Below are 27,384 nucleotides of genomic sequence, written 5' to 3' on the forward strand. Positions count from 1 at the left end.
AAAAATGCAGCTTGTGATGAAGTATTCAGCAGCAGTCCAGATGGAGTTTTCGATTGAGATGGTCTTCAACTATTTTGTTCAATAGCTGCAGCAGACATAACAGCAACCGAGATGGACATAGACAGTGAAAGAGAGAGACAGGGTGAGAGAGAATATTGAGAGAGAGAGGAGGGGCGAGAGTGAGAGACTAGAAGAGGGAGAGGGCAGCGAGAGAGAGAAATCGTGGGGGGGGGGTTTAGGGGTTGTTTTTGCTTTCAATAATCTTCATTCATTATATTAAAATTGTGGCCAATGGCCTTACATAAATAAGGGGAAAATTACTAAAAGAAAAAAAGATTATCTTAGGAACAAATATCTCAGAAATAAAGAAACTTTCTAAAAAAAAAATAGGATAAGTATCTAGTTTCCTAATTATTCAAAACAACTAAATAAGAATATAAAGTAAAATAAACTACTAAAATAAAAAGAGATCTGGTGGGGGCCACAAAGATTAGCCGATTGGGAGGAGAGAGGGTCGAACAGTGCTGGTTCGATTCTCTCTCCTTCGTTCTTCTTTCTTCTTTCTTTTAGTTTTCCTCTGTGAGACTTTCCTCCAACCAAATAGAATGCACATGAGGCTGGGTCTTGCGCCTACGCCGTTGGTACACGTGGATGTCCCCATCAACTCTCCCCCGACTTGGAAGAATTCACCTCCGGTGAATTATGGCTCATGTAGTACTCAAGCAGATCCGGGTTTAGTTGTTGGATTTCTTACACTGTGGTCCAAGTGTTGTCAATTTTCGGACGACCACGCCACTTGACCAAGAACTCTCTAAAACCTCCTCTGTGTGTGTGGATACAATCCTCTCATCAAGGATTTCCTCAACTTCTTCAGTTCTCCTCGTGACCTTAGGTACAATTGGTAAGGAGGTTAGGGGAAGTGGTTGGGTTGGTTCAACAGTATCATCAAGGGTGAAAGGAAAGTCCTCAAGGTCATCAAAATAGAAGGGGGTAATGTGGAGACACCATGGTATGGGACTAGATCTTCCACATTAAAAATATTGCTGATTTCCATATTAGCTGGTAGATCAAGGACATAGGCATTGGCACCTATCCTCTTAAGAACCTTGAAAGGACCTGTGCTACGAGCATGTAGTTTGCTCGCTTTTCCCCTAACAAAACACTGCGGCTTGATTCTAACCATCACCATATCTCCCTCTTGAAACTCTTGTAGCCTTCTATGCGCATCTGCCTTTGACTTGTATTGATTGTTGCTCAGTGCTATCTGTCTTCTTATACCTACATGCAAATCATGTATGTGCTGAGCAAAAGACTCGGCTGATGGGGAGGTCCTAGAACTGGACACAACTGGGACCAGGTCTATGGGTGCCCGGGGCTGGTATCCTAAACAAATCTCAAAGGGTGACAGACCAGTGGTACGGTTCTTAGAGCTATTGTATGAAAACTCGGCCTGGCCAAGGACTCAATCCCAATTGGTAAGGTGTTCTCCTATGAGACAACGCAACAAATTTCCCAGACTCCTATTGACAACCTCAGTCTGGCTATCAGTCTGAGGGTGGAAAGCTGAAGAGAAACGGAGCTCGGTACCCATCATCCGCCTTAGGGTCCTCCAAAAATGACTGGTGAACTTAACATCCCTATCTGACACTATGGTGAGGGGCAACCCATGGTACTTGACAACCTCGTTAAAGAAAAGTTTGGCCACTATGGACGCATCAGAGATCTTAGAGCATGAGATGAAATGGGCCATCTTCGAGAAGCAATCTACAACCATATAAACAAAATCATGGCCTCTCAAAGTTTTTGGCAGACCAAGCACAAAGTCCATGCTAAGGTCTTGCAAAGGGGCATGGGGAACGGGTAGGGGAGTGTACAAACCAGTGTTCTGCTTTTATTGTTTGGCAGTCTGGCATGTCCTACACTGACTCACAACTTTAGCAACATCACTCTTCAGTCCTGGCCAAAAGAATCGATCCTCAACGAGGGTGATGGTCTTATCTCGATCGAAATAGCTAGCTACTCCCCCAACATGCAATTCCCAGATCAGAAAATCTCAGAGTGAGGTCTTAGGAATGCACAACTTGCTTCCTTTAAAAAGGAAGCCCTCCCGAAGTAGGTAGTCCGAGCGACTGACAAGGTTGCCTCCACTCAAGGAAGTGAACGGCTCACTAAAATTAGGACAGGTGAGGTACTGATCCTTGACTCGCTCGAATCCTACAACCTCTACACTCATGGTCTGGAGCAACACACTAGCCCGACTCCTAGCATTTGTGCGATTGAGAAACATGTTTACCCGGCTTAGTGCATGTACAACGGTATTCTCGCCACCAGGTCTATGCTTGAGTACAAAGGTGTACTCTTGGAGAAACTCAACCCACTTAGCATGTCTCTGGTTTAGATTCTTTTGGGTGCACAGGTATCTCAGAGCTTGGAGATCAGAGAATAGCACGAATTCTTGTGATAGAACGTAATGTCGCCAATAACGTAGTGATTGGACAACCGCATAGAATTCTTTGTCGTTTGTGGCATATTGTTGCCTAGCTTCATTAAGCTTCTCACTAAAGTAGGCAACATGGTGTCTTTCTTGTCCTAGGACACCATATATTCCAATACCAGATGCATCACAGTTCACTTCGAAGACCTTAGAAAAATCTGGGAGCCGCAGGATGGGGGCCTCAGTCATAAGATTTTTAATCTCAGTAAAGGCCTTCGCAGCATTCTTAGTCCATTGAAACTCCTTTTTCATGCAATCCGTGATAGGAGACATAATGGAACTATACCGGTAAATGAACCTCCTGTAGAAAGTGGCTAAGCCATGAAAACTTCGCACTTCATAGACATTAGTTGGCTCAGGGCACTCTACAATGGCTCTCACTTTCTCAGGGTCAGCAGATACTCCTTGGGGTGACACAACAAACCCTAAGGAGATGACTTGATCACTTATGAAAGTGCACTTCTTGAGGTAGACATAGATTTTTTCTTGTAGAAGCACATGAAAAACCTTCTGTAAGTGATCCAAGTGGGAAGGAGTCTTACTGTAGATGAGGATGTCATCAAAGTAGACCATTAAGAACTTGTCGATTAATGGTTGAAGCACTTGATTCATTATTCTCATGAAGGTGCTAGGTGCATTTGACAAGCCAAAAGGCATGACTAACCACTCGAAAAGGCCATCCGTCGTCATGAAGGCTGTCTTCCACTCATCTCCAGGCCTAACCTGAATTTAGTGGTACCCGCTCTTGAGATAGATCTTCGAAAAGATCGAAGAATTGGCCATCATATCCAACATGTCATCAAGCCTAGGGATAGGGAACCTATACTTGACAGTGATCTTATTGATGGCCCTACTATCAACACACATACGTCAGGTACCATCTTTCTTTGGCGTGAGCCAAGGTTTTAAGTATCGGCCGATACGTATCGGTATCAATCGTCATCGGCACGATACACACCAATACTCTACAAGGAATTTTTTTACAGTCTCTGTGTATCAGTGTAATGGCAGTATCGTACGTGTCGTACGGTACGATACGTACGATACTCTACGATACGAACTTTTGAAACAAAAAAAAAATTCCTGTGGGTATCTGTACGTATCGGTGAGTATCGGTACTGTATCGTACAGCATCATACTGATACTCACCGATATGGTACGATACGGCTACTTAAGTGGGGAAATGGTCATTTTTTGTTTGAAACAAACACTTCAAACTCTCTTACCAACAATTTTCTACATTTCTCTTCTTTCTTCCCCCATGATTCACACTTTTTTGTAGACTCCAATGCTATATTGAAGGAAACATTGTGGAAATGAATGGTTCAAGCAAGGAAAAAAGCATAGTCCAAGAAGAACCTTGAACTTGAAAGTCTTGAATAGTAAGTTCTTGAATCTTTACTCACTTTTTTTAACTTTAGGTTAAAATTTTCAAGTTTTTTTACAAATCTAAGGTTCATCATACTTAGAATCACATTTTGTGCATCATTATTACATGAAATCACTGGATTTATAAGGATTCACACACTTTTTTCAAAAGAAAATGGGGGTTTCAATTTTTTTCAAATTTCTTAGATCTACTCATGTTCAATGTTTAAAAATGTTTAGATTTTTTATATATTATGTAAAAACAAGTGTTCTACAACTTCTATGAAAAACTTTGATTTTTCTCAAAAAAATGTATTTTTTAAAATTTTTTTATTCAGAAATTAATTAAAAAATACAAAAAAAAATAAAAATTTTTAGAAAATTTGGTTCATTCAACTCTTAAAAATAGTGTTATAACTTATAATTACTAAATACATGATTTGAAATGAAACCCACACTTTTTCCCCAAAAAAGTGAAGGTTTCAATTTTTTTTATTTCTTAAATCTACTCAAATTTATTTGTCCACAATATGTGGATTTTTTATATGTTCTTTAAAAACAATTAATCTACAACTTCTATAAAAAATTTTAATTTTTCTAAATAGTTTGTATTTTTTAATTTTGAAAATTAATTAGAAATTAAGAAAAATACTAAAAAAAATACAATTTTTTTAGAAAATTCAATTCATTAATTTATAATTTACTTAGCCAATGACCATGATGTGAAATTATATGCACATTTTTTTCCCAAAAAAGTTTGTATTTCAAGTTTATGTAAATTAGGAAACATACAAAAAAGTCTCTTTTTTTTTTTTTCTTGGATGCATTTCATTTTAGTTTCTAAAAAATGCCACTATTTACTAAATACTAAATCAATAAATATGCATATTAAGTTTCATTATGTATCTTTGTAGGAAGATGGGGCCTAAAGAACGGTCTAGGGATATTGGATGGGCTATAGCCGAGAAAGTACAAGGCAATAGGTTGTGAACAAAATGCAACTATTATGATACTATCCACCTAGGAGGTGGAATTACCAAACATAAACAACATTTGGCTGGAGGATTTTCTAATGTTGCCAAGTGTACAAAGTGCCTAGATGAAATAAGCAAAACAATGAGGAAGCACTTAAGGGGAAGTAGAGATAAAACAAAAAAAGCTGTTGAAGATGAGGATAAATTGGTTGAGAATCTAAAGGATCATGAGGATTATGAAGGATCTGATATGGAGGCAGAGGATGAAGAACAACAGCTTGCACAAGCGATGCATATTTCAAGGGAGGAAGCAAAAGAAAAACAATAGATTGCAGAACAGCTAAGAAGAAGTCAATTTGTAGGACCTAGGCGTGGTGGCCCGATGATTTATGAACAAGGTTTTGGCTCTGGAAGTCGTCCAAGTGTAGATATTGTAGGCACTGTGAAGGGCATGTTTGACAAATTCGCCTCCAGTGGTAAAGGCAAGGGGAAAAGGAGCCCAGAAATTAGAGATATGAGAGATGCACCATACAAACATCATGATGAAAGGCAACAAAGGATTGAAGAGGCTTTGCAACCAAAGACACTGAGTAAGAAAATTGGGAAAGCTATCTCAAGGTGATTCCACCTCACAAAGCTAAATATCCATACTTCAAGGCTATGGTAAAAAAGATTCAGGTATGTGAAGCCACCCACACCTCATGAAATTGCTGGACCATACTTAGATGCTATTGTGAAAGAAGTGGATGAATACATTGAAGAGTTTAAATACAAGTAGTCTAAATATGGAGTGATCATCATGTGTGATGGGTGGAGTGGACCGACGAGGATGTCCATCAATTTTCTCATCTATTGTGATGGGAAAACAATATTCCATAAGTCTTTCAACGCATCCTCAGATATCAAGGACTCAAATGTATTTGTTTAAATTAATGGATGAAGTTGTTCAGGACGTTGGCCCAGATAATGTTGTCCAGATTGTGACTGATAATGCCTCCAATTTCAAAAAGGTTGGTATCTTACTTATGGTGAAGTATCCCACCCTATATTGGACACCTTGTGCAGCTCATTGTATTGATTTGATGTTCAAGGACATTGGTGAAATGAACAAAGTGCACACATTGGTTTCTGATGCCAAGATGATCACCAACTTCATCTACAATCACAGCTGGGTGTTGGCATTAATTAGAAAGTACACAAAATGTGACTTGGTGAGACTCGTAGCAACAAAGTTTGCAACAAATTATATTACACTTGATAATCTTAAAAAATGGAAGGAAGGGCTAGTTAAGTCATTCACCTTTAATGAATGGTTCAGTAGTAGATATACAACCACTGAAATTAGAAAAGTTATTCAAGGCCTAATCACCTCAACAAAGTTTTGGGAAAGAATATATCGACTTACTAAGATTATGCAACCACTATTTGTTATACTTAAAGTAGTTGATGGTGATAAGGCACAGACGATGGGAAATATAGTGCAGTGTATAGAAGTTGTCAAACAGAAGATAGAAAAGAAGAACCCAAAGTCATTCAAGGCATTTTTGAAGATTATAAATCGTCGATGGGAAAATAATTTGGTTCAAGACCTTCATCGGGTAGGTAATTTCTCAATTAAATTTAGAAGTGACTTTATTAGTAATGTAATATACTTAATCGTTAACAATAAATAATATGTAACCATGTGTAGCCTATTATTTGAATCCGTATCTTCACTACACAAACAATTTAAGGTTTAGGAAAGATTTGATAGAATCTTTGAAGGATGTTATCAACAAGTTAGCTCCTAATATTGATTCGGCCAAAGATGCAGTTGAAGAGGTTAGTAATCTACTAAACTTACATATTGACTAATATTTAATACATTGAGTGGCGTATTAATATGTTAATACCTTTATAGGTGAAGTATTTCCAGGAGGCCACTCGTGGGTTTGCTGATCATTTTGCTACCCAAGCTAGAGGAACACAACGCGCTGGTAATTTAGGTTTAATCAACTATCCTTGTATTTCAAATTTATTTCAAACCCCTTATGTTGCAATTATCTTTGTACAACTGATTGGTGGCTGAACTAAGGATGAAGCGCTCCAAATTTGAGGCCAATCGCAATGAAAATATTATCATGCACGGCATCTTCAAGTGGCTGCGAACATAACTAGAATATGTTCCGATTGACACACACCAAATCTCGGAATCGTCTGAGTTATAAGAAGCTGGAGAAGCTAGTGTATGTGCACTACAACATGAAATTGAAGATGAAATATTTAGAATTGGAGAAATCTGGGGATGATATTGATGTCAACCCAACTGACATCACCCACACCCACATACTCGACGAGGAAGATCCAGTTAGGGGATGGATTGAGGACACTGAAAAGGTTTTAGTGATGGACAAATTATCTGAAGATCGACAAGAAACCACACCTGATCCCATTATAGAGGACCTCATTAGAGATATAAATGAAGATTTTAAAAATATTGTTGATGATGAAACCCAAGCACCATCAGCTATGCAAGAGGATGATGATAGCTCCGATGATGGCGATATCAAGAGGACGAGATCAAGTGCTACATTTAGTGTAACTCAACCAGATAGTGATGATGATGATCAAAACAAGGATGATGATGATGATGATGATGATGATGATGATGATGATGATGATGATGATGATGATGATGATGATGGTGGTGGCAGTGGTGGTGGTGATGGTGATGGTGGTGGCAGTGGTGGTGGTGGTGGCAGTGGTGGTGGCCAAACTTATGTACCGGTACATTTCACAGAGGAGGTTGCATTTACACATGCAACCCAAGATAGTCATCATGGTGCTCGCACACAACCAAAGTCTTATAGTTGGAGGAGTAGGCGATCCCACAATCCCAGTGCTACTGATGCATTGATGAGTAGCATGGAGTCAATGAGCATTAGTTTAGATCCCGTTGGTTCCTCATCCAGACATGGACACCATGTATCTTTAGATGCATCTTCAGGCTATAGATATGGGACTTATGCAGGATAATCATTTGCAAATCCAGAGCAGTACAGAGTTCAGATCACGCTGGTTCCTCATCTGAACATGGACACCATGTATCTTCAAGTGCTTCTTCAGGCTATGGATATGGGACTTATGCAGGACCAACATTAGCCACTCCTGAGTAGTACAGAAGATTCTACAATGAATGGGATACCCACTACCATAAATATTTCGACTGGGGTCAATATTGTGCTTATATTCGACCAGTGTAGAACATCATCTTAGTTGCTCCTATTGAAGAAGGTCCTAGCCAAGGATTCGAACCACCACGACACTCTTCATGGCACTTATCACAGTGGCAATGGCAATGAGAAAAGAAAAAACTGTAAGAAACCTCATCATTTTGAACATTTTCAACTCAATGTACTTGTCTATCAATACGATACCTTCTACTTTAGTATTTATGCATTTTATATGTTATATATAGCTTTTTTTAACTGTTTTTATGCAAAAGTGTATAAAATGTGTTCTCTATCCATTTATGTGCATATCTTAGCGTATCTCCGAAACGATACGATATCCTCCGATACATATCTTAATTTTGATCAACCGATACGGTGATCGATAACGATACTTTAATCCTTGGCGTGAGTAAGGCAGGTACTGCACACGGGCTAAGGCTTTCCCTAATGAATCCCTTCCGTAACAATTCATCCACTTGCCACTTGAGTTCGGCGTGCTCTTTGGGATTCATTCGGTAATGGGGTAAGTTCAGGAGAGAGGATCCTAGAACTAAGTCAATAGCGTGCTGGATGTCACGCATAGATGGAAACTCATCAGGTAGTTCCTCAGGGAATAACCTCTCAAATTTCCTCAACAAGGGTTGCACTTCTCTAGGAGCCTCAGTGAATAAGCGTGACCTATAGGTATTACTCTGTATGGCAACTAGAGCATAAATCACCCCTGACTCTTGACACTCATTCAAATTGTTGTTGATTTAAAATGTTGAGTGTTTTGGTGGGGATGCGTTTGGATGTACTTCCCTTGTGTTCTGGAACCCGTACTTCCTTAGGGGCACTGGGGGTCTGCCTAATTTTCTTCCCTTTGAACTCAAAGACATAGGTGTTAGACTTCCCATAATTGGTGACATCCCGGTCATATAACCAGGGTCTACCTAGGATGATGTGGGCAACATCCATCTCTAGGACATCACACCACACTCAATCTTCATATCCTGCAAAACGTAAGGGAACTAAACACCTTAGATTAACAGGAAGGGTGGACTGATCTACCCAGGCAACCTTGTAAGGCTTTGTGTGGGGCTCGGGTTTGAGGCCCATTCAAGTAACAGCGCTGTTGGCAACCACATTCATGTAACTCCCACTGTCTATGGCGACGTGGCAGTTCTTGCCTTGATAACATATGTAAGTGATGAAAATATTAGTTCACCGCTAATCATCGCTACTCCTAGGTTGTGAGACCATGCATCGTATAATACCGAGCTTGAGGTCACCGGCCTCCTCGCCGTCCCCATCAGTTATGGTCTCATCTGGTCTATAGTCCTCATACTCATGGTCTTGAAAGCCCTCTTAATCACCTTCTTCAGGAGTATGCTCCCCCATATAGAGGTTTCTGTTGGGGCACTCTCTAGAGAAGTGACCATACCCTCCACACTTGAAGCATTGTTGTTGCCCACTGCTCTTGGGTGCTTCTCCCAAGATTCCTTTACCCCTATTGTCAAATTGTCATTATGGTGCAGTAAGGGGTTTTGGGAATCCAGTGGAACCTTGGGGTGGTTTCCTAAAGTGAGATTCCCCAGCTTGAAAGCTCTTCCTCTGAGAATAAGTTCTCATGGAGGACTCCACCTCAAGGGCTACCTGGAAGACCTGTGGAACGTCTCGCACCAGGTGGGGTGCCATACGTGACTGTACTTCGGAGTTGAGCCCAGTAAGGAATCTAGAAAGTGTCTGCTCAACATCCTCCCAAATACGGCTTCTAATTTTCAACTCATTGAACTTGCTCATGTATTTGGTCACAGTCAATTTTCCTTGCCTCAGGGTATTCATATCATTCAACAACTGTAGCCTATAGGTGATAGGTAAGAATTCCCTCTTGAACCTCTCTTGCATTTCTACCCATGTTGTGATTGGCTCAAGTCCTAGGTTGGCCTCTTGGTACTCTAGGTCTGTCCAGAAGTCCTAGGCAGCTCCGGTAAGCTTGAACTTAGCAAATCTGAAGCGGACTTCCTCAGGCATATTATAAAACTCAAAGTACCTATCCATCTGCTTAATCCAATCTATAAGGATTGTAGCATCAATCTGACCATCATAGGTAAGGGCATCTACCTTAATCATCCACCCAACATCAAAGCCCCTATCATAATGCTCATAACCCTCATCATCTCCATATTGGGTATGGTGCCTTGGAGCAGGTTGTCCTCGACCCCTGGCCCGACTTCTACCACGCCCTGTGCCTAGAAAATTATCCCCTATCCAGTTATAACCATTAGTGTGGTTGTCGTTGTTCTCTATCTCAAGGCTAGGGGCTCTTGTTCTAGGTCCAGTGCCTAAAGTGTTGTGGCCCTACCGTCCGTCTGAGTTTAGGGCATTTGTCTCAAGGGCGGCAAGCCTAGTGGTGACGGTCTGGAGATGAGCAGCCTGTGCTTCCCTATCAGCCAACAATGTTTCCCATTCAGCCCTACTGGCAGTTAATTCGGCTTGGAGGTTACTCAGGAAATCTTCATTCCGTTGGAGGACTCTTGCCCATTGCTCTGACTGAATGGCGGTACTAGGGGGTCAGACATGTCCTGGTATGCTCTACCACTACGGGTGGACATAAAGAAAGTGGGCAACCAAGGTGTGGCTGCCAACATAGACTCAAGGCCTACTCAGAATCTCCAATTGAGATAGATAGTTGGCCCTCTCGATCCTAAGGTCAGAAATTTCCCTCTCAAGAATGTGTTTCTGGTGGGAATAAGGTCCAATGCTATTTGGTCCCGCCAAACTAATCAAGAATGTGTTTCTGGTGGGAATAGCGTCCAATACTATTTGGTCCTGCCAAACTAAGGAGAAAGAGGGTATCTTCTAACCTAAGGTAACACTCCTTTAGCTCATACTCAACTACGGACAGGTTGTGACGGAGATTAGACCTTAAAAGATAAGACATGTAAACAGTGACAGTGACACCCAATCATAACAAGACCAACCAAAACCATGCTCTGATACTAAAATGATGTAGGAGAAAACCTAGACAACAGGACTTCCTACAGGTGCTGTCCAAGTGGACAATATTGATTCACTAGGACCTAGGTTGGGTTTGGGATTGGTGGGGCAGCACAATACAATGACCATCATGCATATATATTTGAAATAGAAGCAATGCAACAACAGCCAATAATAATCTAGACGGAAAAGCAATTAAGCTACATAAATCTCAAGCGGGAAACATGGGGAAGGGAACATGGCAACATACTGTAGTTTAATCACAAATCAGTTCAAGGATCAAAGAGTAGGCATCATGCTTTTCCTCAAGTCATTCAACTATTAGAGAGATCAACAGAATTTTTAATCACAGAAAGCTAACTAGGTGAACAGCAGCAACAGAATACAAACTCAGCAGGACAGAGATATGTGAACAGCAGTAGCAGAATGTAAACTCAGCAGGGTATTTTTTTTAAAGGATAACAGAAAAATATATGGGCTTGAAACAGAGAACAATTTCAGATTTCAGTGGTGGGGGAATGGGAAGATGACAAGGGGTCCATGGAGGTAGAATGGGGGGGGGGGGTTTACTTACCTTATTGCTGCTCAGATCTGAGGAGAAAAGAAGAAGCCAAAGTCTTCCAAAACAGAGGTGCAGTCCACCTTAGTTGGTGAAGAAAAAAATCCAGCTTGTGATGAAGTATTCAGCAGCAGTCCAGATGGAGCTTTCGATTGAGATGGTCTTCAACTATTTTGTTCAATAGCTGCAGCAGACATATCAGCAACCGAGAGGGACAGAGACAGTGAAAGAGAGAGACGGGGTGAGAAAGAATATCGAGAAAGAGAGGGGCGAGAGTGAGAGACGAGAAGAGGGAGAGGGCAATGAGAGAGAAATTGTGGGTGGGGGGGTTTGGGGGTTGTTTCTGCTTTCAATAATCTTCATTCATTAGGTTAAAATTGTGGCCAATGGCCTTACATAAATAAGGGGAAAATTACTAAAAGATAAAAAGATTATCCTAGGAACAAATATCTCAGAAATAAAGAAACTTTCTAAAAAAAAAAATAGGATAAGTATCTAGTTTCCTAATTATTCAAAACAACTACATAAGAAGATAAAATAAAGTAAACTACTAAAATAAAAAGAGATCTAGTGGGGGCCACAAAGATTGGCCGATTGGGAGGAGAGAGGGTCGAACCCAGCGTTGGTTCGATTCTCTCTCCTTCCTTCTTCTTTCTTCCTTCTTCCTTCTTCCTTCTTCCTTCTTCTTACTTCTAGTTTTCCTCTGTGAGACTTTCCTCCAGCCAAATAGAATGCACATGAGGCTAGGTCTTGCGCCTACGCCGCTGGTACACGTGGATGTCCCCATCACCCCTCCTCCGCTCCATCCCCTTGAACGATGAAATCATCACCGCTGTCCTCTCTCATAACGCCAACAAAGCTCCTGATCCTGATGGTTTTAGCATTGGATTTTTCTCTTCTTGTTGGGACATCATTAGAGATGACCTCATCAAAGCCATTAGGAGCTTTTTCTTTGACCCTAATCAAATCAAGGGTATCAATCACACATTCCTTTGTCTTATCCCCAGATCTGATGAGGCCTCCTCCATACCCATTTCCATGTGCAATCTTATTTATAAGTTTATTGCCAAAATCCTTACCAATTACTCAGAAGGTCATTGATTTCTTGGTTAGCCCTAACCAATCTACCTTCATTGTTGGGCGAAGTATTGCAGATAACATTATTCTATGTCATGAGATTGTTCGCGGCTTGGACCGCAAATCTCATTTCTCGGCTGCTCTTCTCAAAATTGACATTCACAAATCGCTTGATTCTCTCAAATGGGATTTTCTCTCTTCTTTCCTTCTCTAGATGTCCTTCCCCCCCTCCCTTGTTCGATGGATCCATACTTGTCTCTCCTTCCCCTCCTTCTCGGTTCTTGTCAATGGTAGCCCTGCCGGCTATTTTTCCTCCTCTGTGAGCATTCGCCAAAGCTGCCCCGCTCTCCCTTCCTTTTTTTCCCTGGGTCTTGAAGTGCTCTCCAAATCCACTCAATCCTCCACCGACCTCCACCTAATCTCCCCTATCCCCAAATGCCAAGCCCTCTCTCTTACCCACCTGGCTTTTGCTAACGACCTCATGATCTTCTCCAAAGCTAACCCCTCTCCATCTCTTTAATCATATCCTCTCTCCATCTCTTTCAAGCCCCCCTCAGGTCTTAAAATCAACCTTAGCAAATCCAGCCTCTTCACTGTGGGTATCTAGAATGCCTGTAAATCCCATCTGTTGACCCTTACGGGCTTCTCCCTCAGCTCTCTCCCCGTTAAATACCTCGGGCTTCCTCTCATACTTTCTAGGTTCTTGGCACAGCATTGCACCCTTATACTTGACCTCATGAGGAAAAGGCTCCAACTTTGGAAAAGTAAGTTCCTTTACTATGCTGGGCACCTTGAGCTCGCTAGATCTGTCCTCCAATCTATGTACCTCTACTAGTCGGGTGTATTTTCTCTTCCTTGCTCAACCACCAAAGCCATTGAATCCCTCATCTGATCCTTCCTCTGGAAAGGAAATGATTCCTCCAAATTTCTCCACCATATTAGTTGGGCTTTCATTTTCTGTCCTAAATCTGAAGGAAGCTTAGGTTTAAGATGCATCAAGGAAGTCAACTTTGTGGGCATCCTCAAACTCATCTGGAAGATTGCTTCCAAGAAAAATTCCATTTGGGTCTTTAAGGTCTATTCCTATCTCCTCAAGGAAGATTCCCTCTGGTATGTTACTCCAGGACAAGATGCCTCTTGGGTCTGGCGTAACATTCTTAACATGAGACCGTCTGCTCTTAAAGCTATCTCCACGACCATTGGCAATGGCTCCTCTACCTCCCTCTAGATCAATCCCTAGCATCCGTCAGGTATTCTCTCCTCTACCATCACCCCTCGAGTCATTTACTCTTCCGGCTTGGGCAGAAATACTCAGGTCTCTACCATTATCTCTTTCGTTGGGCTGGTCCCCTCCCTCCGCCCCCCCCCCTTTGCAGACATTTGGTCCTCCATTCCCCCATCCTCCAGACCATAGGGGAATAGAAGATAAAATCATCTAGTCCCCCTCTCCCTCGGTATCCTTCTCCTCTTCCTCGATTTGGGATTTTGTCCGTTCCAAAGGCCCTTGTCCTTTGGCGCAAAACCATCTAATTCAAAGGTCATATCCCTCATCACAGCTTCACGGCCTGGCATGCCAGCCATCCTAAACTGCCTCCCGACGCAGTCCTTCCTCATCCACCGCAACATCCATGTTTCCCCACTCGCTGCCTTCGTTGGAACAGCTCTGAGGATGTCGACCACCTATTCTTCTCTTCCCCTTCTCCTCCGTCATTTAGAGGAGAGTTCTCAAGCACTGCTAGCCTTCTAATAGATGAATCCTTCCTCTCAGTCAAGAATGGATCTGGGTCAATATGAGGTTTGGCGGATCCTCCATTTGTGACACTGCTAGAAAGCTTGCATTCTATGCCACCATTTCTCACCTCTGGACGAACCGTAATCACCCTAGATGGATGTCAAAATCTCAGTCCTTTGATATGATTTGGAAGGCCATCTACTTTGATGTTACCAAACTTGTCTTCCTCCGTCACCGCACTATTAGAGATTCCCCACGAAACAGGCTCATTGTTGTCTCTTGGGGCTTCCCCTCCTCTATTATCTCCTCTGATCCCATGGATTGAGTTTTGTAGCTCCTCCCCCCCTCTTGTAGGGTTTGTTTCCCCCTCCTAGTTGGCTTTTGTCTCCCCCCTCTCTCCCCACTTCTATATTCTTCCTCTCGTAATTTAATATTTTATCCATCCAAAAACAAAAAAAAAAAAAAAAAAAAAAAATGTAGCTATGGCGCAACATTAGGGCCTGTTTGATAATGCTTGGTTCTGGGCTTTTGTTTTAATTTTTATCCCTTATAGGTTCAATTATAAGGCTTAAACTTTATGTCCATAGGGGGTAAATGAGATTAGTGTCTTAAATAAAGTGTTTTGAGTTAATTTAGGAAACCTAATTGCTAAACAGAGTTACGTTTTTAGTCTACTTAATTAAATTAGTATAAGAGAATGATTAGGAATCCTTTTATGAATCGGTGTTAATGTTTAAGTCCATTAGGTTAGTTGTTATTAAATTCTATCAGAATTTCTTTACAAACTGTTCATAGTTTACTCAAACTATACTTTTTGATTACACAGCTGAATAGAATTTATTTGAAGTGTGTGAACTGTGAGCTCCTCTACCCTACCCCTCCCTTCTCTTTTGCTCACATAATGTTCACGGGTACTACTATTCACAGCCCCATAAGAGCCATTTTCTCTTCTCTTTATTCTTTCCTTCATTCTCTTCCTTTCCCTATTGCAGACTGATGAAATCAACAAACCAGAAAGCCTTTTAAACCCTTTTTTATTGGAAAATAATTCATATATAGGCATGTGGATCAGCCGATCTTATCTTAGATTCCTAATCTGGAATCGGGGCTTGCTGGCTGCATCAGTATAAGACCTAAAGCAGTAAACAAAGGCCAAGGATGTCAAGATCCACAGATTCCACACTGAGAATAAATTTTCAAAAAACTTACCAGTTCCAAGGCAGTATTTGCATCGTTTATGCTCCTGTTGTTTGACATTGTTTACTTCAACCACCATCAAGGCTGAGATCACCCCAACTGCACCCCCTGAGAATGATGCTACTATAGGATCAACCTGACTGCACAAATGCAGAATTTAAAATGCGGTAATCAACCTCGTTTAAACAGTTAAATGCCAAAAATTATTACTCTCCATATGGCTAAAAGAGAAGTAAAATGCTGCATCTAATGCATGGACTAGGTAGGAACCAAAGCATTGATATGAACTTCTAAGTTCAAAGTATCGCCTTTTTATTAAAAAATGGTTCTTCATATCATATGGTTCTCTCAAGGAAATAATAGGCCAGGAAACTATTTCTTTTGCAACATGAGGATAGATAAGGGTACAAATACAAGAACGAGAAAGTGATGATGATATAGAGAAATTATGGATCGAAATAAGGAATCTACCTTAGTTGCATGGGCAGATGCACACTACGAATAAAATCTGCATAAGATGTGCCCCCAACCCCCAACTTAAGCTCCAGCTGACACAAAAGTAACACCAGATATATTAAATCATATGGGATTCACGTTCCAACAAATTTTGAAAAGATCACATCGCTTGATGGAAGAGCAAATTGAGGGACTTCCATTGTTAGTTACTGTATGCAATGAAGCTTTTCCAGTATAAATTTTAGTCATAAATCATCACTACTTTGAGTACTTTCCCAGGCTGAGACACATAACAATAGGAAGCATTTAATTCTGTTCCTTCTATAATCTCTCAATATTTAGTACTGTTTCCATGATCGTGATCAGAATTCTAGTCCAAAGCTATTCTGAAACCTTAAGCCATCAAATTCCCACCCCATCATTAATTCCACCTAGCAATACAGCATACTCATTCACCAATGCCAACCAGTCACCTCATTAACTGCCCCAACAGCCAGTTCCTGATTTCCAACTGAAACTCTAAACTTCCAGTCCCATTTCATCCCAATGAACGAAACTAATTTCCTTGTTTACTTTACCCTTGAACACCAACCAAGCAGTTTAGAATGCCTCTTTTAAGGGTCCATACCTTCTATGGTCATCATCGAGACAGATTGCTTATAATTTAAAGGAATACAAGGGCCCAAAGGAATAATGAAGTAGGATTCATGTAACAGACCCAAGTAGTTAGGATAAGGTCTAGTTGAGTTTAGCTGAGTTGGTGTCCCTATCTGCTCCTATACCACACCTACAGTTTGACAAAACATAGTTGATAATGGATTACTACAAAATATTTATCTAGTTATGACAGCCGAAGTTTTAACATCAAGGATTCCATATTCATGCAGATAAATTTGTATAATTTCTTTTTTTATTAAGCCATATGTAATTTACAAGTAATGACAGCTATAGAAGGAGGATGTTTAAACTCCCTTTCACAGGAAAGTAACATAATTGTAGTTCATAAAGTTACAATGGAAGAAAACGACTCTTTGGCATGAAACAAGAAATCCAGAAAAGAATAAAATTAATATATGGAGGAAGCTACAGAAGTCAATTTATCCGGCAGCAAGTGAATTATGAACTTGACAGTCACAAACAAGAAAACTTACAGTAGGTGCAAGAAGGCCACCAAAGATGATAATCGAAGCAATTAGAATGACACAACTAGCATAGTACACCTTGAGATTGGCAGAGCTCTGTGTATAACAGCCTGATTTAGTAACTTCACTGAAAATTAACTGAAGGACTAACACAAGCATGGATTTCCTGCTAGATAACTCAGCAATGGGTTAGAAAGATGCGGCATCTGAAGGAAACGAGGATTGCTGTGTGATGCACACCTACAAAAACATGAGATGTAGAAAGGCTCACCAAGGGAGGCAAAAATGGAATGAATGATGGGAAATTAGGAAGTTCATTTTCTTGCTCTTCATTTAGGATTCCAAGTTCCGCATTTTTAATTCTCTGCTGAATCCGTAGCCGACGAACCTGAAACATTTATTGAATAATAGAATATTAAAAAAAAAAAGACACAAATAGGAACCAACCATGCATTCTCATTTATAATAGGTCATTTTGACATACAAACATAGATCTTAATCAACCATTAATTCCATAATGGAGCAATGTCTCTATCACAAGCCTTAGGTTTCCAATGGATAAGAAATTCTCCAATGCATATTGTTACAGAGCAAAATAAAGAAAACCGGCCAAGGAATAGAAGAAGAAGAAAAGAGAGAAGAGAATAGGAGAAAGAACTACCGATTGGAAGAAAATAGAGAGTAGTCCAATCAGTGGGTATATCTTGTATATATATAAACACTAAAATAAATTTAATTACAATAAAATTACTGGCTTACGTAGATTTACACACAAGACCAAAATAATAAGAAACAATTGCAAAAATACCCCTATGGGATAACATAAAACTTTATTTCTTAACACTCCCCCTCAAGTTGGAGCATATATATCTTCTACGCTTCAAGCTTGAAACTACCACATCATAAATAACCTGCAGAACCAGACTGAATAGATATAAGTAGAGGCCAGTGGCCAGCAACCACACCCAGAGATGTAACAACCAAAAGAACAGGAGGAAGAAGATATTCCATTCTCAGCCCCAGATTAAACATAAACAGAATAGACCAGCTTCGATCTGATCAGCGATACCAACTGCCATCAGCAGCAACAGAGAGAAATCTTCATTAAGAAGAAATCTAGATAGCAATGAACAATATAAGTGGCAGAACATACCAGCCGCTGGCCAGAAAATAACAACAATAGAAAACGAAGAACTCATCGTTGCAAGCCAGAAAACATCAACATCAACAGGCCAGAATATAGCAGCAATAAAAGATGAAAAACTCATCACCACAGGCCAGAAAATCCAGAAAATCTTCAATAAGAAGAACTCTAAACAGATAGAAATGTTCAATAAGAAGAAAACCAGTTGGGGAGAAATATTCAATAAGAAGAAATCCAATTAGAGAGAAATCTTCATTACCCTCAACAAGCGGGACCAACCTAAATAATCTATATCATTCCGAAGGAGCGGAAGCAGCAATTAAGATCCCCGATAGGCCATATTGAAATAAATTTTGAGCAAAGAAAATGAACACCAATACCATCAACAGCACTGAAGTCAACAGGGACCATTAATAAAGGGTATTCAACCTCAGACTTAGATCTGATATCAGTAGCAATTGCAGGACAACAGACTATCAAACACTTCATGGCATCAATCAGACCATCACATGGAGATAATAATCTCAGATCTGAACACAGACATCCTTCTGACAGAAAAAAAATCGCAGACAACAAACTGCACATGTCGCAACAGTGTAGAATTAATAACTTCTGAATCAGCAATCTCAATCAATCAAGAGCCAATAACTTCTGTGATCTTCAAGAGACAACAGAATTGCAGAAATCCAGAAAACCAGAACTGCAGTGACATGTTAAGAAACCCAAAATTTCATATCAACCAGTAAACAGAGATCAGTAACTCAGATGTGAATAAGAATCTGATCAAAGGTCGGATGTATAAGGGTTTAATCTGATAACATGTGGTTCTATCCTACTAGAGGCAGTGCTAGCGTGTCTAGTCGACGCGTTGGGAGTACCTATTGATGGAAGAGGGGCTCTAAGTGATCACGAACGAAGGTGTGCTGAAGTGAAAGCCCCTGGGGTTGTTGAACATAAATCTGTGCATCAGCCTATGCAAACAGGGTTAAAAGCGGAGATAGCCCAGTTCCTATAGGCCGTGGTAAATGAGACCTTATAATCAGGAACCAACAAACTGGAAAAACAGCTACTGATATCGATACCATATCACCGAACGACAAACTCCATAACAGCAACCGCAACTGATTTGTCAGACCCAAATTGGTATACAGAATATATCCAAAACGATAATCACATTAAGCACAACAGTAGCAAAATTCAAACTGAAGTAACAGAGCAGTTTTCTGATTTCCAGAATTGGAAATAGAAACCAAAACAGCAGCAGATATCTCAGAACAATGCAATAACCATCAGCAACATACTGATCAGAACAACAAGCCAAGAAAGTTATATCGTTGGACAGGAAATTCAGAATAGAGAAATTCAACACCAGCAAATTAAGAGCCCAGACCTGCTCAAAACTTGGATCAAATATAAACCTTGAATGAGAGAAGACATCCCCAAAATATGGAATAAATCCAACGAACAGATGGGGCTCAGCATATACAAACCAGAAATAGAAACCTTAGGTCCTTAAAAATAGGAACCAAAATAACAGCAAATCAGTAGACCATGAAAGCCAAACTCTGTTTGATAACATAACCCAAAATATCATTATGATCCAATGACGGATCATTGGATCTTGTAAAACATTTTTCAGATCAAGAAACTTGAAAAACAGAGTAACCGCAGTTCATTATCTGATCTTATTTCTGACCTGATTGCAGGATTAATCAACTACAAGCAAATCAGTAGACCATGAAAGCCAAACTCTATTTGATCTTCTCTCCTAGGGCAGAGAACATAACCCAAAATATCATTAAGATCCAATGACGGATCATTGGATCTTGTAAAACATTTTTCAGATCAAAAAACTGGAAAAACAGAGTAACCGCAGTTCATTATCTGATCTTATTTCTGACCTGATTGCAGGATTAATCAACTACATCATATAGAAATTAACCACAACAGAACATCCTTCATCAGCATATAGAAATCCCTTGAAGTATATGTGATTAAACAAGGGAATTCAACAGAGATAAAAGCAGCAGCTGCTTCTGTACACAAGCATGGAAATCTTTAGAGACTCTCAAAACAGAAATAATGGGTACCACTGTGATGGGGACATCAAGACGTATAGCCGAAGAAAGAAGAAGACCCAACCTTCTTTGTGGTTGGAGGATTAGAAAGAGGAAGAAAAAAAGAAAGAAGAGGAAGGCTCGGTCCAGCCTTCCCAGCGCTGGATCGAGTCCTCTCCTTCCTTTCTTTGTCAAGATTGTGTGGCCCCCACCAAATCTGATATGTAATTTTAATTCCTAGGATTTTGCCAAGATTGTGTGGCCCCCACCAAATCTGATATGTAATTTTAATTCCTAGGATTTTTCCAAGATTGTGTGGCCCCCACCAAATCTGATTTGTTAGTAGTTTTATTTCCTAGGATTTTGTTTATTTAGGTCATTGAGTTAAGTAGGAAACTAAATAACATTCCTATTTGTTTTTTTTAGGAAGCTTCTTTATTTCTAAGATTATGTTCCTAGATTAGCCTTTTTCTTTTTAGTAACTATCCTATTATTTATGTAAAGCCATTGGCCACAATGAGAATTAATGAATGAAGAATATTAAAGGCAAAACAGCCCCCAACCCCCCCCCCCACGATTTCTCTTTCTCTCCCCTCTCCCTCTTCTCATCTCTCACTCTCGGCCTCCCTCTGTTTCACGCCTTCTCTCTCTCTCACGGCTCTCTCTCTCTCATCCTGTCTCTCGGTTACTGCTTCTGCTGTATCCACTATTGTGAGCTGTTGAAAGCTCCATCACTCACGCATGCTCCATCTGCAACAACAAGGATCACTACACAGCAAGTTGGATTTTCTTCATCAACCAAGGTTGGACTGCAACTCTTTATTTTGGGAGGACTTCGACTTCTTCTTTACTCCTCACACCAGGACAGCAACAAGGTAACTAATTAAACTAAACCCCTCCCACCTCCATAAATCCCTGTTACATGTTGCAGCCCATTAATATTGAAACCAACCTATGCCCTTTTCCTTATGTCTATTTTTACCCATTGTTTTAAGATATTTCGTCACTGTTATGTTTCCAAAACCTTTGCTGACTTTTCTATTTTAGTTGGCTGCTAGAGGACATTTATTGTTTGCATATCCTATTTGGTGTTTGGATTGATTTGTGCTGAACCTAACATTCGTATGACGTTTGTTCCCTTCCCCATGTCCCCACTTAAAGCTTAAGTAAGAGTTTATGTGTTTTTCCGCCTAGATTATTATTGCTTTTTGCTACTTTGTTTATTAGTCTCATTCTATTTTGCATGCTTAATCTTGTTTGCTGAGTTTCTTTTGTCCTATCTACCCAAGTCCCTTGAGTTGACCCTACCTAGTTAGTTAATCTTGTATGAGACCTAGTCACCTAGGAACCCCCTACATCATCTTGGTATCAGAGCATGGTTTTGTCTAGGTTTAGGGTAATTAGGTACTGCCGTCCCTTGTTTACATGTCTTACCTTTTGAGGTCTAGTCTCCGTCACCATCTGTCCATGGTCGAATCTGAGCTAAGAGAGCGATACCATAGATTAGAGGACACCCTTTTCTTTCTTAAGTTAGCGGGACCGAATAGCATTGGACGTTATTCCCTCCAAAAGCATATACTTGAGAGGGAGATTTCTGACCTCAAGATTGAGAGGGCTAACTACCTATCTCAATTGGAGACTCTGAGTAGACCTTGAGTCTTTGGTGGCAACCGTACCTTTGGCTGCCCATCTCCTTATGTCCATTCGTAGTGGTAGAGCATACCAGGATATGTCTGACCCCCTTAGTACCTCCACCCAGTCTGAGCAACTAGCTGAATTCATGAAAGCCGTTCAAGCCATACAAGAGACACAAGCTGCCCATCTTCAAGCCCTTACCGATAAATTGGCTGCCCTCAAGACAAGTGCCCAAAATCCTGATGGACGGCAAGGCCGTAACACAACTGGCACTGAACCTAGGGGCAGAGGCCCTAACCCTGAGGAAGTAAACGAAAATAACCAGACTGATGGTTATGACCAGATAGGAGATAACTTCCAAGGCCTAAGGCGTGGGGGGGATCAAGGTAGGGGTCGAGGCCCACCGCCAAGACGCCAAACCCAATATGGAGATGATGAGGGCTATGAGCACCATGATAGGGGCTTTGATGTCAAACGGATGATTAAGGTAGATGCCCCTACCTACGATGGTCAGATTGATGCTAGAATCCTTCTATTGGATCAAGCAGATGGATAGGTACTTCGATTTCTATGATATGCCAGAGGAAGTCCGCTACCGATTTGCTAAGTTTAAGCTTATTGGAGCTGCCCAGGACTTCTGGACAGACCTAGAGTACCAGAAGGACCACCTAGGACTTGAGCCAATCACCACCTGGGTAGAGATGCAAGAGCGGCTCAAGAGGGAATTTTTACCTATCACTTATAGGCTCCAGTTGTTGAATGAGATGAATACCCTGAAGCAAGGGAAGTTGACTGTGACCGAATACATGAGCAAGTTCAATGAATTGAAAATTAGAAGCCGTATTCGGGAGGATGTCGAGCAGACACTATCCAGATTCCTTACCGGGCTCAACTCCGAAATTCAGTCTCGTATGGCACCCCACCTGGTGCGAAACGTTCCACAGGCCTTCAGGATAGCCCTTGAGGTGGAATCCTCCATGAGAACTTATTCTCAGAGGAAGAACTTCCAAGCTGGGGAGTCCCAATTTAGAAAACCACCCCAAGGCTCAACTGGATTCCCAAAACCCCCTGCTGCACCACAGCGTCAATTTGACAACAAGAGTAAAGGAATTTTAGGAGAAGCACCCAAAAGTAGTGGGCAACAACAGTGCTTCAAGTGTCGTGGGTTTGGTCACTTCTCCAGAGAGTGTCCCAATAGGAATATTTATGTAGGAGAACAGACCCCTGAAGAAGGTGACCAAGAGGGTTTTCAGGACTATGAGTATGAGGACCATAGACCAGATGAGACCATATCTGATGAGGACACCGAGGAGGCCGGTGACCTTAAACTCGGCATTGTGCATTGCATGGTCTCACAACCTAAAGGTAGCGATGATTGGCGACGAACTAATATTTTCATCACTTACACATGTCATCAGGGCAAGAACTGCCGCGTCGCCATAGACAGCGGGAGTCGCATGAATGTGGTTGCCAAGAGCGCTATTGCTCGAATGGGCCTCAAACCTGAACCCCACCCCAAGCCTTACAGGGTTGCATGGGTTGATCAGTCCACCATTCCTGTTAATCTGAGGTGTTTAATTCCCCTACACTTTGCAGGATATAAGGATCGAGTGTGGTGTGATGTCCTAGAGATGGATGTTGCCCACATCATTCTAGGTAGACCCTGGTTATATGATCGGGATGTCACCAATTACGGGAAGTCTAACACCTATGTCTTTGAGTTCAAAGGGAAGAAGATCAGACTGACCCCCAGTGCTCTTAGGGAAGCTAGGGTTCCAAAACACAAGGGAAGTACATCCAAACACACCCCCACCAAAACACTCAACATTTTAAATCAACAACAATTTGAAGGAGAGTGTCACGAGTCAGGGGTGATTTATGCTCTAGTTGCCATACAGAGTAATACCGATAGGTCACGCTTATTCACTGAGGCTCCTAGAGAAGTGCAACCCTTGTTGAGGAAATTCGAGAGGTTATTCCCTGAGGAACTACCTGATGAGTTACCGCCTATGCGTGACATCCAGCACACTATTGACTTAACTCCAGGATCCTCTCTCCCGAACTTACCCCATTACCGAATGAATCCCAAAGAACACGCTGAACTCAAACGGCAAGTGGATGACCTGTTGTAGAAGGGATTCATTAGGGAAAGCCTTAGCCTGTGTGCTGTACCTGCCTTGCTCACGCCAAAGAAAGATGGCACCTGGCGTATTTGTGTTGATAGTAGGGCCATCAATAAGATCACCATCAAGTATAGGTTCCCTATCCCTAGGCTTGATGATATGTTGGATATGATGGCCAACTCTTCGATCTTTTCGAAGATTGATCTCAAGAGCGGGTACCACCAGATTAGGGTTAGGCCTGGAGATGAGTGGAAGACAGCCTTCAAGACGAAGGATGGCCTCTTTGAGTGGTTAGTCATGCCTTTTGGCTTGTCAAATGCACCTAGCACCTTCATGAGGATAATGAATCAAGTGCTTCAAGCATTCATTGGCAAGTTCCTTGTGGTTTACTTTGATGACATCCTCATCTATAGTAAGACCCCGTCTTCCCACTTGGATCACTTACAGAAGGTTTTTCATGCGCTCTTACAAAAGAAACTCCATATCAACCTCAAGAAGTACACCTTCATGAGTGATCAAGTCATCTTCTTGGGATTTGTTGTGTTAGCTCACGGAGTATCTGCTGACCCTGAGAAAGTGAAGGCGATTGTAGAGTGGCCTGAGCCAACTAACATTCATGAGGTACGAAGCTTTTATGGCTTAGCCACTTTCTACAGAAGATTCATCTACCGGTTTAGTTCCATTATGTCTCCTATAACCGATTGCATAAAAAAGGAGTTTCAATGGACTAAGAGTGCTACGAAGGCCTTTAATGAGATTAAAAAGCTTATGACTGAAGCTCCAGTCCTGCGCCTCCCAGATTGCTCTAAGGTCTTCGAAGTGAACTGTGATGCATCTGGTATTGGGATAGGTGGTGTCCTAGGACAAGAGGGCCACCCTATTGCCTATTTTAGTGAAAAGCTTAATGAAGCTAGGCAACGATATTCCACATACGACAAGGAATTCTATGCGGTTGTCCAATCATTGCGCTATTGGTGACATTACCTTTTACCGCAAGAATTCGTGCTATTCTCTGACCACCAAGCTCTGAGATACCTGAATGCCCAAAAGAAACTTAACCAGAGGCATACCAAGTGGGTTGAGTTTCTCCAAGAGTACACTTTTGTACTCAAGCACAGACCTGGTGTCGAGAATACTGCTGCAGATGCACTAAGCCGGGTGAACATATTCCTCATTCCCACCAATGCTAGGAGTCGGGCTAGTGTGCTACTCCAGGCAATGAGTGTAGAGGTTGTAGGGTTCGAGCGAGTCAAGGACCAATACCCCACCTGTCCTGATTTTAGTGAGCTGTTCAATTCCTTGAGTGAAGGCAACCCAGTCAACCGCTCGGACTACCTACTTAGGGAGGGATTTCTTTTTAAAGGAAGCAAGTTGTGCATTCCCAGGACTTCACTCCGAGATTTCCTGATCTGGGAATTGCATGCTGGGGGAGTCGCTGGCCACTTCGGTTAAGATAAGACCATCACCCTCGTTGAGGACCGATTCTTTTGGCCAGGACTGAAGAGGGATGTTGCTAGAGTTGTGAGTCAGTGCAGGACATGCCAGACAGCCAAACAACAAAAGCAAAACACGAGTTTGTACACTCCCCTACCTGTTCCCCACTCCCCTTGGCAGGACCTTAGCATGGACTTCGTGCTTGGTCTACTAAGAACTTCGAGAGGCCATGATTCTGTTTATGTGGTTGTTGACCGCTTCTCGAAGATGGCCCATTTCATCCCATGCTTTAAGACCTCCAATGCATCCATAGTAGCCAAACTTTTTTTAATGAAGTTGTCAAGTACCATGGGTTACCCCTCACCATAGTGTCCGATAGGGATGTTAAGTTCACTAGTCATTTTTGGAGGACCTTATAGCAGATGATGGGCACGAAGCTCCGTTTCTCCTCCGCTTTCCACCCACAGACCGATGGCCAGACCGAGGTTGTCAATAGGAGCTTAGGGAATTTATTGTGTTGCCTCATAGGAGAACACCTTACCAGTTGAGATCGAGTCCTTAATCAGGCTGAGTTTGCATATAATAGTTCTAAGAACCGTACCACTGGTCTGTCCCCCTTTAAGATCTGTTCAGGATACCAGCCTCGGGCACCCATAGACCTTATCCCAGTCGTGTCTAGTTCTAGGACCTCCCAGTCAGCCGAATCTTTTACTCAGCATATACATGATTTGCATGAAAGTATAAGGAGACAGATAGCACTGAGGAATAAGCAATACAAATCGAAGGCAGATGTGCACAGAAGGCTATAAGAGTTTCAAGAGGGCGATATGGTGATGGTAAGAATCAAGCCGCAACGTTTTGTTAGGGGAAAAGCGAGCAAGCTACATGCTCGTAGCACATGTCCGTTCAAGGTACTCAAGAGGATAGGTGCCAATGCGTATGTTCTTGATCTGCCAGCTAGCATGGAGATCAACAAAATTTTCAATGTTGAAGACCTAGTCCCATACCATGGTACCTCTACCTTTACCCCTTTCTATTCTGATGACCTTGAAGACTTCCCTTTCAACATTGATGAAACTTCTGAGCCAAGCCAACCACTTCCCCCCACCTCATTACCACTTGTGCCTAAGGTCACTAGAAGAACTGAAGAAGTTGAGGAAATCTTTGATGAGAGGATTGTGTCCACAAACACTGGAGGTTCTAGAGAGTTCTTGGTCAAGTGGCATGGACGTCCGGAAATTGACAACACCTGGATCACAATGCAAGAAGTCCAGCAACTCAACCCAGACCTACTTGAGTATTACATGAGCTTTAATTCACCGGAGGTGAATTCTTCCAAGCCGGGGAGAGTTGATGGGGACATCAAGACGTACAGCCAAAGGAAGAAGAAGACCCAACCTTCTTTGTGGTTGGAGGATTAGAAAGAGGAAGAAAAAAGGAAAGAAGAGGAAGGCTCGGTCTAGCCTTCCCAGCACTGGATCGAGTCCTCTCCTTCCTTTCTCTGTCAAGATTGTGTGGCCCCCACCAAATCTGATATGTAATTTTAATTCCTAGGATTTTTCCAAGATTGTGTAGCCCCCACCAAATCTGATATGTTAGTAATTTTATTTCCTAGGATTTTGTTTATTTAGGTCATTGAGTTAAGTAGGAAACTAAATAACATTCCTATTTGTTTTTTTTTTAGGAAGCTTCTTTCTTTCTGAGATTATGTTCCTAGATTAGCCTTTTTCTTTTTTAGTAATTATCCTATTATTTATGTAAGGCCATTGGCCACAATGAGAATTAATGAATGAAGAATATT

General features: G+C 41.5%; 1 protein-coding gene across 2 annotated transcripts in view; it reads right to left on the reverse strand.

The window, feature by feature from the left end:
* LOC122079351 (protein ORANGE, chloroplastic) overlaps nucleotides 1–27,384 on the reverse strand; it is a 37,129-nt gene that overhangs the window by 6,600 nt on the left and 3,145 nt on the right. For both annotated transcript variants that reach the window (XM_042645744.1, XM_042645745.1), the window contains exons 3-6: nucleotides 17,462–17,578; nucleotides 17,200–17,286; nucleotides 16,064–16,140; nucleotides 15,605–15,732 (exon numbers count right to left, since the gene is read on the reverse strand). In XM_042645744.1, coding sequence (XP_042501678.1) covers nucleotides 15,605–15,732; nucleotides 16,064–16,140; nucleotides 17,200–17,286; nucleotides 17,462–17,578 — 409 coding nt within the window. The remainder of the gene's footprint in view (nucleotides 1–15,604; nucleotides 15,733–16,063; nucleotides 16,141–17,199; nucleotides 17,287–17,461; nucleotides 17,579–27,384) is intronic.

The sequence above is a fragment of the Macadamia integrifolia genome, chromosome 5 (assembly GCF_013358625.1).
Source record: "Macadamia integrifolia cultivar HAES 741 chromosome 5, SCU_Mint_v3, whole genome shotgun sequence".
NCBI lineage: Eukaryota > Viridiplantae > Streptophyta > Magnoliopsida > Proteales > Proteaceae > Macadamia > Macadamia integrifolia.